At 32.9% G+C, this 12,768-nt stretch overlaps 2 protein-coding genes across 2 annotated transcripts; one reads left to right on the forward strand and one right to left on the reverse strand.

Moving 5' to 3' along the window:
* Positions 1 to 10,076: 10,076 nt before the first annotated feature.
* On the forward strand, positions 10,077 to 11,221 carry Cpr30F (Cuticular protein 30F). Its single transcript, XM_064682337.1, has 2 exons — positions 10,077 to 10,391; positions 10,466 to 11,221. The coding sequence occupies exons 1-2, from the start codon at positions 10,383 to 10,385 to the stop codon at positions 10,895 to 10,897; spliced, it is 441 nt and encodes a 146-aa protein (XP_064538407.1). The 5' UTR covers positions 10,077 to 10,382; the 3' UTR covers positions 10,898 to 11,221.
* A 628-nt stretch (positions 11,222 to 11,849) lies between these two features.
* LOC135428494 (pupal cuticle protein Edg-84A) lies at positions 11,850 to 12,361 on the reverse strand. The gene is made up of 2 exons (XM_064682545.1): positions 12,277 to 12,361; positions 11,850 to 12,209 (listed from the first exon to the last, which is right to left on the reverse strand). Exons 1-2 carry the CDS (start codon positions 12,286 to 12,288, stop codon positions 11,904 to 11,906), a joined length of 318 nt encoding a protein of 105 aa, XP_064538615.1. The 5' UTR covers positions 12,289 to 12,361; the 3' UTR covers positions 11,850 to 11,903.
* Between the last annotated feature and the right edge of the window lie 407 nt (positions 12,362 to 12,768).

Raw genomic sequence — 12,768 nt, forward strand, 5'->3', positions numbered from 1 at the left:
TTTTAAGAAAAAACGTGATGTAACCCCTTGCCATTTTGACGATTTTGGTGAAAATTTAGATTTTCAGTTTTTTAATGCCGATCGATAGTACTGATCCTTACGAGTCCAAAATGGTATAAAATTCAAAAATCGGACAGTATTTGGCCGAAATATTCCAAAAAACCATCAAGAAAGGTTGACTTTACAAACGAATCGTTTTTTGGTCCATAACTTTTTTTAGCCCATCGATTTTTAAAATGTTTAAATGCCAATTGATAGTAGGGATCCGTACGAATTTAAAAAGGTATAACATTTAAAAATCAGACGTTATTTGCCCAAGATATTCAAAAAAAATCATCAAAAAAGTTTTGTTTTTTGAACCGACTCCGATTTTAAGAAAAAACGTGATGTAACCCCTTGCCATTTTGACGATTTTGGTGAAAATTTAGATTTTCAGTTTTTTAATGCCGATCGATAGTACTGATCCTTACGAGTCCAAAATGGTATAAAATTCAAAAATCGGACAGTATTTGGCCGAAATATTCCAAAAAACCATCAAGAAAGGTTGACTTTACAAACGAATCGTTTTTTGGTCCATAACTTTTTTTAACCCATCGATTTTTAAAATGTTTAAATGCCAATTGATAGTAGGGATCCGTACGAATTTAAAAAGGTATAACATTTAAAAATCAGACGTTATTTGCCCAAGATATTCAAAAAAAATCATCAAAAAAGTTTTGTTTTTTGAACCGACTCCGATTTTAAGAAAAAACGTGATGTAACCCCTTGCCATTTTGACGATTTTGGTGAAAATTTAGATTTTCAGTTTTTTAATGCCGATCGATAGTACTGATCCTTACGAGTCCAAAATGGTATAAAATTCAAAAATCGGACAGTATTTGGCCGAAATATTCCAAAAAACCATCAAGAAAGGTAGACTTTACAAACGAATCGTTTTTTGGTCCATAACTTTTTTTAGCCCATCGATTTTTAAAATGTTTAAATGCCAATTGATAGTAGGGATCCGTACGAATTTAAAAAGGTATAACATTTAAAAATCAGACGTTATTTGCCCAAGATATTCAAAAAAAATCATCAAAAAAGTTTTGTTTTTTGAACCGACTCCGATTTTAAGAAAAAACGTGATGTAACCCCTTGCTATTTTGACGATTTTGGTGAAAATTTAGATTTTCAGTTTTTTAATGCCGATCGATAGTACTGATCCTTACGAGTCCAAAATGGTATAAAATTCAAAAATCGGACAGTATTTGGCCGAAATATTCCAAAAAACCATCAAGAAAGGTTGACTTTACAAACGAATCGTTTTTTGGTCCATAACTTTTTTTAACCCATCGATTTTTAAAATGTTTAAATGCCAATTGATAGTAGGGATCCGTACGAATTTAAAAAGGTATAACATTTAAAAATCAGACGTTATTTGCCCAAGATATTCAAAAAAAATCATCAAAAAAGTTTTGTTTTTTGAACCGACTCCGATTTTAAGAAAAAACGTGATGTAACCCCTTGCCATTTTGACGATTTTGGTGAAAATTTAGATTTTCAGTTTTTTAATGCCGATCGATAGTACTGATCCTTACGAGTCCAAAATGGTATAAAATTCAAAAATCGGACAGTATTTGGCCGAAATATTCCAAAAAACCATCAAGAAAGGTTGACTTTACAAACGAATCGTTTTTTGGTCCATAACTTTTTTTAACCCATCGATTTTTAAAATGTTTAAATGCCAATTGATAGTAGGGATCCGTACGAATTTAAAAAGGTATAACATTTAAAAATCAGACGTTATTTGCCCAAGATATTCAAAAAAAATCATCGAAAAAGTTTTGTTTTTTGAACCGACTCCGATTTTAAGAAAAAACGTGATGTAACCCCTTGCCATTTTGACGATTTTGGTGAAAATTTAGATTTTCAGTTTTTTAATGTCGATCGATAGTACTGATCCTTACGAGTCCAAAATGGTATAAAATTCAAAAATCGGACAGTATTTGGCCGAAATATTCCAAAAAACCATCAAGAAAGGTTGACTTTACAAACGAATCGTTTTTTGGTCCATAACTTTTTTTAGCCCATCGATTTTTAAAATGTTTAAATGCCAATTGATAGTAGGGATCCGTACGAATTTAAAAAGGTATAACATTTAAAAATCAGACGTCATTTGCCCAAGATATTCAAAAAAAATCATCAAAAAAGTTTTGTTTTTTGAACCGACTCCGATTTTAAGAAAAAACGTGATGTAACCCCTTGCCATTTTGACGATTTTGGTGAAAATTTAGATTTTCAGTTTTTTAATGCCGATCGATAGTACTGATCCTTACGAGTCCAAAATGGTATAAAATTCAAAAATCGGACAGTATTTGGCCGAAATATTCCAAAAAACCATCAAGAAAGGTTGACTTTACAAACGAATCGTTTTTTGGTCCATAACTTTTTTTAGCCCATCGATTTTTAAAATGTTTAAATGCCAATTGATAGTAGGGATCCGTACGAATTTAAAAAGGTATAACATTTAAAAATCAGACGTTATTTGCCCAAGATATTCAAAAAAAATCATCAAAAAAGTTTAGTTTTTTGAACCGACTCCGATTTTAAGAAAAAACGTGATGTAACCCCTTGCCATTTTGACGATTTTGGTGAAAATTTAGATTTTCAGTTTTTTAATGCCGATCGATAGTACTGATCCTTACGAGTCCAAAATGGTATAAAATTCAAAAATCGGACAGTATTTGGCCGAAATATTTCAAAAAACCATCAAGAAAGGTTGACTTTACAAACGAATCGTTTTTTGGTCCATAACTTTTTTTAGCCCATCGATTTTTAAAATGTTAAATGCCAATTGATAGTAGGGATCCGTACGAATTTAAAAAGGTATAACATTTAAAAATCAGACGTTATTTGCCCAAGATATTCAAAGAAAATCATCAAAAAAGTTTTGTTTTTTGAACCGACTCCGATTTTAAGAAAAAACGTGATGTAACCCCTTGCCATTTTGACGATTTTGGTGAAAATTTAGATTTTCTGTTTTTTAATGCCGATCGATAGTACTGATCCTTACGAGTCCAAAATGGTATAAAATTCAAAAATCGGACAGTATTTGGCCGAAATATTCCAAAAAACCATCAAGAAAGGTTGACTTTACAAACGAATCGTTTTTTGGTCCATAACTTTTTTTAGCCCATCGATTTTTAAAATGTTTAAATGCCAATTGATAGTAGGGATCCGTACGAATTTAAAAAGGTATAACATTTAAAAATCAGACGTTATTTGCCCAAGATATTCAAAAAAAATCATCAAAAAAGTTTTGTTTTTTGAACCGACTCCGATTTTAAGAAAAAACGTGATGTAACCCCTTGCCATTTTGACGATTTTGGTGAAAATTTAGATTTTCAGTTTTTTAATGCCGATCGATAGTACTGATCCTTACGAGTCCAAAATGGTATAAAATTCAAAAATCGGACAGTATTTGGCCGAAATATTCCAAAAAACCATCAAGAAAGGTTGACTTTACAAACGAATCGTTTTTTGGTCCATAACTTTTTTTAACCCATCGATTTTTAAAATGTTTAAATGCCAATTGATAGTAGGGATCCGTACGAATTTAAAAAGGTATAACATTTAAAAATCAGACGTTATTTGCCCAAGATATTCAAAAAAAATCATCAAAAAAGTTTTGTTTTTTGAACCGACTCCGATTTTAAGAAAAAACGTGATGTAACCCCTTGCCATTTTGACGATTTTGGTGAAAATTTAGATTTTCAGTTTTTTAATGCCGATCGATAGTACTGATCCTTACGAGTCCAAAATGGTATAAAATTCAAAAATCGGACAGTATTTGGCCGAAATATTCCAAAAAACCATCAAGAAAGGTTGACTTTACAAACGAATCGTTTTTTGGTCCATAACTTTTTTTAACCCATCGATTTTTAAAATGTTTAAATGCCAATTGATAGTAGGGATCCGTACGAATTTAAAAAGGTATAACATTTAAAAATCAGACGTTATTTGCCCAAGATATTCAAAAAAAATCATCAAAAAAGTTTGTTTTTTGAACCGACTCCGATTTTAAGAAAAACGTGATGTAACCCTTGCCATTTGACGATTTTGGTGAAAATTTAGATTTTCGTTTTTTAATGCCGATCGATTTGTAAAATTAAACCGATTTGGCCGAAATATTCAAAAAACCATCAAGAAAGGTTGACTTTACAAACGAATCGTTTTTGGTCCATAACTTTTTTAAGATTTTTAAAATGTTTAAATGCCAATTGATAGTAGGGATCCGTACGAATTTAAAAAGGTATAACATTTAAAAATCAGACGTTATTTGCCCAAGATATTCAAAAAAATCATCAAAAAAGTTTGTTTTTTGAACCGACTCCGATTTTAAGAAAAAACGTGATGTAACCCCTTGCCATTTTGACGATTTTGGTGAAAATTTAGATTTTCAGTTTTTTAATGCCGATCGATAGTACTGATCCTTACGAGTCCAAAATGGTATAAAATTCAAAAATCGGACAGTATTTGGCCGAAATATTCAAAAAACCATCAAGAAAGGTTGACTTTACAAACGAATCGTTTTTTGGTCCATAACTTTTTTTAACCCATCGATTTTTAAAATGTTTAAATGCCAATTGATAGTAGGGATCCGTACGAATTTAAAAAGGTATAACATTTAAAAATCAGACGTTATTTGCCCAAGATATTCAAAAAAAATCATCAAAAAAGTTTGTTTTTGAACCGACTCCGATTTTAAGAAAAAACGTGATGTAACCCTTGCGTGACGATATATCGCCTTACGAGTCCAAAATGGTATAAAATTCAAAAATCGGACAGTATTTGGCCGAAATATTCAAAAAACCATCAAGAAAGGTTGACTTTACAAACGAATCGTTTTTTGGTCCATAACTTTTTTTAGCCCATCGATTTTTAAAATGTTTAAATGCCAATTGATAGTAGGGATCCGTACGAATTTAAAAAGGTATAACATTTAAAAATCAGACGTTATTTGCCCAAGATATTCAAAAAAAATCATCAAAAAAGTTTTGTTTTTTGAACCGACTCCGATTTTAAGAAAAAACGTGATGTAACCCCTTGCCATTTTGACGATTTTGGTGAAAATTTAGATTTTCTGTTTTTTAATGCCGATCGATAGTACTGATCCTTACGAGTCCAAAATGGTATAAAATTCAAAAATCGGACAGTATTTGGCCGAAATATTCCAAAAAACCATCAAGAAAGGTTGACTTTACAAACGAATCGTTTTTTGGTCCATAACTTTTTTTAGCCCATCGATTTTTAAAATGTTTAAATGCCAATTGATAGTAGGGATCCGTACGAATTTAAAAAGGTATAACATTTAAAAATCAGACGTTATTTGCCCAAGATATTCAAAAAAAATCATCAAAAAAGTTTTGTTTTTTGAACCGACTCCGATTTTAAGAAAAAACGTGATGTAACCCCTTGCCATTTTGACGATTTTGGTGAAAATTTAGATTTTCTGTTTTTTAATGCCGATCGATAGTACTGATCCTTACGAGTCCAAAATGGTATAAAATTCAAAAATCGGACAGTATTTGGCCGAAATATTCCAAAAAACCATCAAGAAAGGTTGACTTTACAAACGAATCGTTTTTTGGTCCATAACTTTTTTTAGCCCATCGATTTTTAAAATGTTTAAATGCCAATTGATAGTAGGGATCCGTACGAATTTAAAAAGGTATAACATTTAAAAATCAGACGTTATTTGCCCAAGATATTCAAAAAAAATCATCAAAAAAGTTTTGTTTTTTGAACCGACTCCGATTTTAAGAAAAAACGTGATGTAACCCCTTGCCATTTTGACGATTTTGGTGAAAATTTAGATTTTCTGTTTTTTAATGCCGATCGATAGTACTGATCCTTACGAGTCCAAAATGGTATAAAATTCAAAAATCAGGACAGTATTTGGCCGAAATATTCAAAAAGAATCAAATTTAACCATCAAGAAAGGTTGACTTTACAAACGAATCGTTTTTTGGTCCATAACTTTTTTTAACCCATCGATTTTTAAAATGTTTAAATGCCAATTGATAGTAGGGATCCGTACGAATTTAAAAAGGTATAACATTTAAAAATCAGACGTTATTTGCCCAAGATATTCAAAAAAAATCATCAAAAAAGTTTTGTTTTTTGAACCGACTCCGATTTTAAGAAAAAACGTGATGTAACCCCTTGCCATTTTGACGATTTTGGTGAAAATTTAGATTTTCTGTTTTTTAATGCCGATCGATAGTACTGATCCTTACGAGTCCAAAATGGTATAAAATTCAAAAATCGGACAGTATTTGGCCGAAATATTCCAAAAAACCATCAAGAAAGGTTGACTTTACAAACGAATCGTTTTTTGGTCCATAACTTTTTTTAACCCATCGATTTTTAAAATGTTTAAATGCCAATTGATAGTAGGGATCCGTACGAATTTAAAAAGGTATAACATTTAAAAATCAGACGTTATTTGCCCAAGATATTCAAAAAAAATCATCAAAAAAGTTTTGTTTTTTGAACCGACTCCGATTTTTAAAATACGACTCCGATTTTAAGAAAACATCGTGATGTAACCCCTTGCCATTTTGACGATTTTGGTGAAAATTTAGATTTTCAGTTTTTTAATGCCGATCGATAGTACTGATCCTTACGAGTCCAAAATGGTATAAAATTCAAAAATCGGACAGTATTTGGCCGAAATATTTCAAAAAACCATCAAGAAAGGTTGACTTTACAAACGAATCGTTTTTTGGTCCATAACTTTTTTTAGCCCATCGATTTTTAAAATGTTTAAATGCCAATTGATAGTAGGGATCCGTACGAATTTAAAAAGGTATAACATTTAAAAATCAGACGTTATTTGCCCAAGATATTCAAAAAAAATCATCAAAAAAGTTTTGTTTTTTGAACCGACTCCGATTTTAAGAAAAAACGTGATGTAACCCCTTGCCATTTTGACGATTTTGGTGAAAATTTAGATTTTCGGTTTTTTAATGCCGATCGATAGTACTGATCCTTACGAGTCCAAAATGGTATAAAATTCAAAAATCGGACAGTATTTGGCCGAAATATTCCAAAAAACCATCAAGAAAGGTTGACTTTACAAACGAATCGTTTTTTGGTCCATAACTTTTTTTAGCCCATCGATTTTTAAAATGTTTAAATGCCAATTGATAGTAGGGATCCGTACGAATTTAAAAAGGTATAACATTTAAAAATCAGACGTTATTTGCCCAAGATATTCAAAAAAAATCATCAAAAAAGTTTTGTTTTTTGAACCGACTCCGATTTTAAGAAAACACGTGATGTAACCCCTTGCCATTTTGACGATTTTGGTGAAAATTTAGATTTTCAGTTTTTTAATGCCGATCGATAGTACTGATCCTTACGAGTCCAAAATGGTATAAAATTCAAAAATCGGACAGTATTTGGCCGAAATATTTCAAAAAACCATCAAGAAAGGTTGACTTTACAAACGAATCGTTTTTTGGTCCATAACTTTTTTTAGCCCATCGATTTTTAAAATGTTTAAATGCCAATTGATAGTAGGGATCCGTACGAATTTAAAAAGGTATAACATTTAAAAATCAGACGTTATTTGCCCAAGATATTCAAAAAACATCAAAAAGTTGTTTACCGATCGTTTTTGGTAATCATCAACAAAAGTTCTTGTTTTATGAACCGACTCCGATTTTAAGAAAAAACGTGATGTAACCCCTTGCCATTTTGTCGATTTTGGTGAAAATTTAGATTTTCTGTTTTTTGATGCCGATCGATAGTACTGATCCTTACGAGTCCAAAATGGTATAAAATTCAAAAATCGGACAGTATTTGGCCGAAATATTCCAAAAAACCATCAAGAAAGGTTGACTTTACAAACGAATCGTTTTTTGGTCCATAACTTTTTTTAACCCATCGATTTTTGAAATGTTTAAATGCCAATTGATAGTAGGATCCGTACGAATTTAAAAAGGTATAACATTTAAAAATCAGACGTTATTTGCCCAAGATATTCAAAAAAAATCATCAAAAAGTTTTGTTTTTTGAACCGACTCCGATTTTAAGGAAAAACGTGATTACGCCATTTTGACGATTTTGGTGAAAATTTAGATTTTCAGTTTTTTAATGTCGATCGATAGTACTGATCCTTACGAGTCCAAAATTGATATAGGACGTACGATTTAAAAAGTATAACATAAAATCGAGTTATCCAAGATATTCAAAAAAAATCATCAAAAAAGTTTTGTTTATTAAACCGACTCCGATTTTAAGAAAAAACGTTATGTAACCCCTTGCCATTTTGACGATTCTGGTGAAAATTTAGATTTTCAGTTTTTTAATGCCGATCGATAGTACTGATCTTTACGAGTCCAAAATGGTATAAAATTCAAAAATCGGACAGTATTTGGCCGAAATATTCCAAAAAAACCATCAAGAAAGGTTGACTTTACAAACGAATCGTTTTAAGGTCCATAACTTTAGCCCATCGATTTTTAAAATGTTTAAATGCCAATTGATAGTAGGGATTCGTACGAATTTAAAAAGTTATAACATTTAAAAATCAGACGTTATTTGCCCAAGATATTCAAAAAATCATCAAAAAAGTTTTGTTTTTTGAACCAACTCCGATTTTTAGAAAAAACGTGCCATTTTGACGATTTTGGTGAAAATTTAGATTTTCAGTTTTTTAATGTCGATCGATAGTACTGATCCTTACGAGTCCAAAATGGTATAAAATTCAAAAATCGGACAGTATTTGCCGAAATATTCCAAAAAACCATCAAGAAAGGTTGACTTTACAAACGAATCGTTTTTTGGTCCATAACTCTTTTTAACCCGTCGATTTTTAAGATGTTTAAATGCCAATTGATAGTAGGGATTCGTACGAATTTAAAAAGGTATAACATTTAAAAATCAGACGTTATTTGCCCAAGATATTCAAAAAAAATCATCAAAAAAGTTTTGTTTTTTGAACCGACTCCGATTTTAAGAAAAAACGTGTCGCCATGCCATTTTGACGATTTTGGTGAAAATTTAGATTTTCTGTTTTTTAATGCCGATCGATAGTACTGATCCTTACGAGTCCAAAATGGTATAAAATTCAAAAATCGGACAGTATTTGAAAGGTTGACTTTAAAAACGAATCGTTTTTTGGTCCATAACTTTTTTTAACCCATCGATTTTTGAAATGTTTAAATGCCAATTGATAGTAGGGATCCGTACGAATTTAAAAAGGTATAACATTTAAAAATCAGACGTTATTTGCCCAAGATATTCAAAAAAAATCATCAAAAAAGTTTTGTTTTTTGAACCGACTTCGATTTTAAGAAAAATCGTGATGTAACTTTGCCATTTTGACGATCTTAGTGAAAATTTAGATTTTCTGTTTTTTAATGCCGATCGATAGTACTGATCCTTACGAGTCCAAAATGGTATAAAATTCAAAAATCGGACAGTATTTGGCCGAAATGTTCCAAGAAACCATCAAGAAAGGTTGACTTTACAAACGAATCGTTTTTTGGTCCATAACTTTTTTTTAAAACGAAACGTTTTTGGGGCCATAACTTTTTTTAAGTCGAAAATGGAATAAAATTCTAAAATCGGACATTATTTTTTTTTTTTGTCAAAATATATACAACCTTTATTTTAAATACATCTATTTGAAAACAAGAATGGGTAAATAAATATTTAATGCTGGCTTTAGAAACCTTTCCATTTTAAAATAAAAACTAAAAACAAATAGTTTAAATGTACTGGATGACTGTATAGATATCTATTTGTCTATTATATTAATTGATAATATTTTCTAATATTATATATATTTGAGACCTGTTCATTTTTGATTTATTATAAAGTCCAGAGTTAGTTTTCTAACGTTACTTTCACTCGACTTTGAAATACGCTCATTATTTAAATGGATTGCTGGCTGCATTGTTGGGCATTTGATCAGTAGATCAGTTTGGCTCAGCTTATCCCTTGTTCGCGTGACCCATAGGAGAGCAGTTTGCTTAGAAACAAAAGTCGATTTGATATACAACCAAAACTGCAAACTGGCTCAGCATATAAGCTAATTTTTATTTGAATTTTTATTTTCATTTTTATTTGGGCGTTAATACAAAATATTGGCAATCAATGCCGCAATGGCAAAACAAAAAGTAACTGTTTTACATTTGGCGGCATTCCGGTTCAGGTTTGGACTAATCCACACGCACCGTGGAGGTGGGGCTCGAACTGTGGTCTCGAAAATTTGCTATAAAAGTTGCGTTCGCGACATTTGGCGACATAGTTCAGCGCAGGAGCCTCAAGTGAAGTGATCCAACAAACAGCCCAATATCAAAACTTAATAACTCAAAACTAGACGCAAAATGTTCTCAGTGAGTTTTGCAACTGAAGTGCACTTTAAAAGAGATTTGGATTTCGATATATGTGATTTCATTTCCAATTCCAGCTAATGTCTGTGTTCGTTCTGGGCGTGGCTGCTGCCGCTGCCATTGAGCTGAGTCCAATTTACCATTCGCCAGCGACGCACCTTGTGAAGCCGCTGCTGAAGACCGTCGAGGTGGAGGCGCCGGCCCATTACGATTTCAGCTACTCGGTGCACGATGAGCACACCGGCGACATCAAGAGCCAGACGGAGTCCCGCAAGGGCGATCAGGTCCAGGGACAGTACACACTGATCGATGCCGATGGTTATCATCGCATCGTGGATTACACATCAGATGCCCACAACGGTTTCAATGCCGTCGTCCGCCGTGAACCCCTGGGCCACAAGATCGTTAAGGCTGCGCCCCTTGCCAAGATTGTGTCTCCATTGCCGCTGGCCTATGCGCAGCCCAAGCTCCTGGCTGCCCCTAAGCTGTCTTTGGGCCTGTACCAATAGGATCATGGATTACAGAACTGAAACCCAGAGAGAGGGAGAGAGAGAGAATCCAAACACTGATTTCATTGCATTGACGACCCATCTCAAACTGAACACTCAACTCAACTCAAAGCAACTTTAACTGTAACATTTTCTAGCCAGATCTTCAAACACTTTCCTGTCCTCACCTCTACTTTCACACATCTACGCGCATCAGTCCCTCTGCTAGGACTCTTTAAACACGATTTATATACGCACACGTTTCGTTATAAATCCGTGTTTCCTATGTATTATATATTACAAATATGTGAAAACAAACGCAATAAATGCATTTTTATAAATCAATTCTCAGATCTCTATACTCGACAGCTGTTAATGTAACAGCACTCCATTTGCTAACAGATATACAGCCTAACATGAACACGTTAACATAACAAAAGAATGTTATGTTGGACTTAACATAATTGGGATTTCTAATGGAGGATGGAACTAATAATAAATACCATTATTTTAAACACTGTAATTTCATTAGCAAGAAACATATGATATTGGATTGAATCCAATTTGAAATATTTTCTTTAAACTTTGATTATGCCTTCTATGATTTAAGGAAAATACCTTTTAAGAAATATTGAATATTACATTTTATATAGAAGTTGTATATATTTACGGGTAACGTTAAGGCTTGAATTAGATAAGACTTATATTTATTTTAGTTTAATCACTTTGAATCATATAAACTTATGGAGATAAATAAGGAATTTTTTTAATTTCCACTCTAAAAAATTATAATACCGTTAGAAAATTTTATTACACTGTTGGCCGAAACAAATTTCTCTATATTTCACACACAATTCCAACGCACTAAATCAAACACATTTTCATCGATCTAATATTAATTTGCTAAAATATTTGTTTATAACCATAACCCACCTTCGAAATAAAACAATAGTATAGAATTTGAACAGCCTTTTAATAGTAGTATGCAAATCTGGCATTATGATTGATATCTACATTTTTTGTTGCTCTAATGACGTCTGATAATGGAGATGGGTTCGCGTCGCACTTGCGCATTGAAGCCCAGCAATGGATCCGAGCTGTAGTCGACGATGCGACGGTGTCCATCGGGTTCGATCAGCGAGTAACGACCCGTAACGTATTCTCCACGTCGATGCTCGAACTGATCCTTCACATCGCCCGTATGGCTGTCGTGCACGGAATAATGAAACTCGTATTGAGCTGGGCTAGAGATGAGTTCATCTGGATGGCCGGCTAGGATGCCGCCCTCAGTGGCTGCAGCGCACAGGATCAAGCAAACAGTCAGACTGATACTCTGCAATAAATACATTAGAGCTATATATGGTAATAATAAAATGTTAAATAAATTGTAGGCCACATACCAAGACGTTCATTGTGCTTTCAGTTGAGCTTTAATTGCAAAGACGGCCTCACACGCAGCTGACGCAAAGCCGAGATCTAGTGAACTGATGGGAAACTGATCGCGATACCTTCCTTATATATATGCCCAGCCAACACATCTGGCTACACCTGGCCAAGTTATGAAGCTGAAACCGAATCCCCGACAGTGCAATCGCTTACGCAATCCCCGCGTCTCTCTGAAATCGCATCTCTGCAGCTTGCAGACATAAGGGAAATGTTATCTGATGCGTTTTGGCTTACATTTGAAGCATTTGAAAAAGACATAACAGAAAAGACTAAGACCGCATTAGAAAAACTTTTGGTATAATTTAATAAGTAGAATTTAAGGTCAGTTGGCAGAGCGCGTCGAGGGATTTCAAAATGCATAGCAAAGTTGCCATATTTGCAAAGTATTGCAAGGTGGCAGCACTGAAATTCAGCATAAAACCCGAATTCGCGTACTTTACGAATGA

Source organism: Drosophila montana, unplaced genomic scaffold (genome assembly GCF_035044405.1).
Source record: "Drosophila montana isolate Dmon_TW-CO22-7 unplaced genomic scaffold, ASM3504440v1 contig_1408_1, whole genome shotgun sequence".
In the NCBI taxonomy this organism is placed as follows: Eukaryota; Metazoa; Arthropoda; class Insecta; order Diptera; family Drosophilidae; genus Drosophila; species Drosophila montana.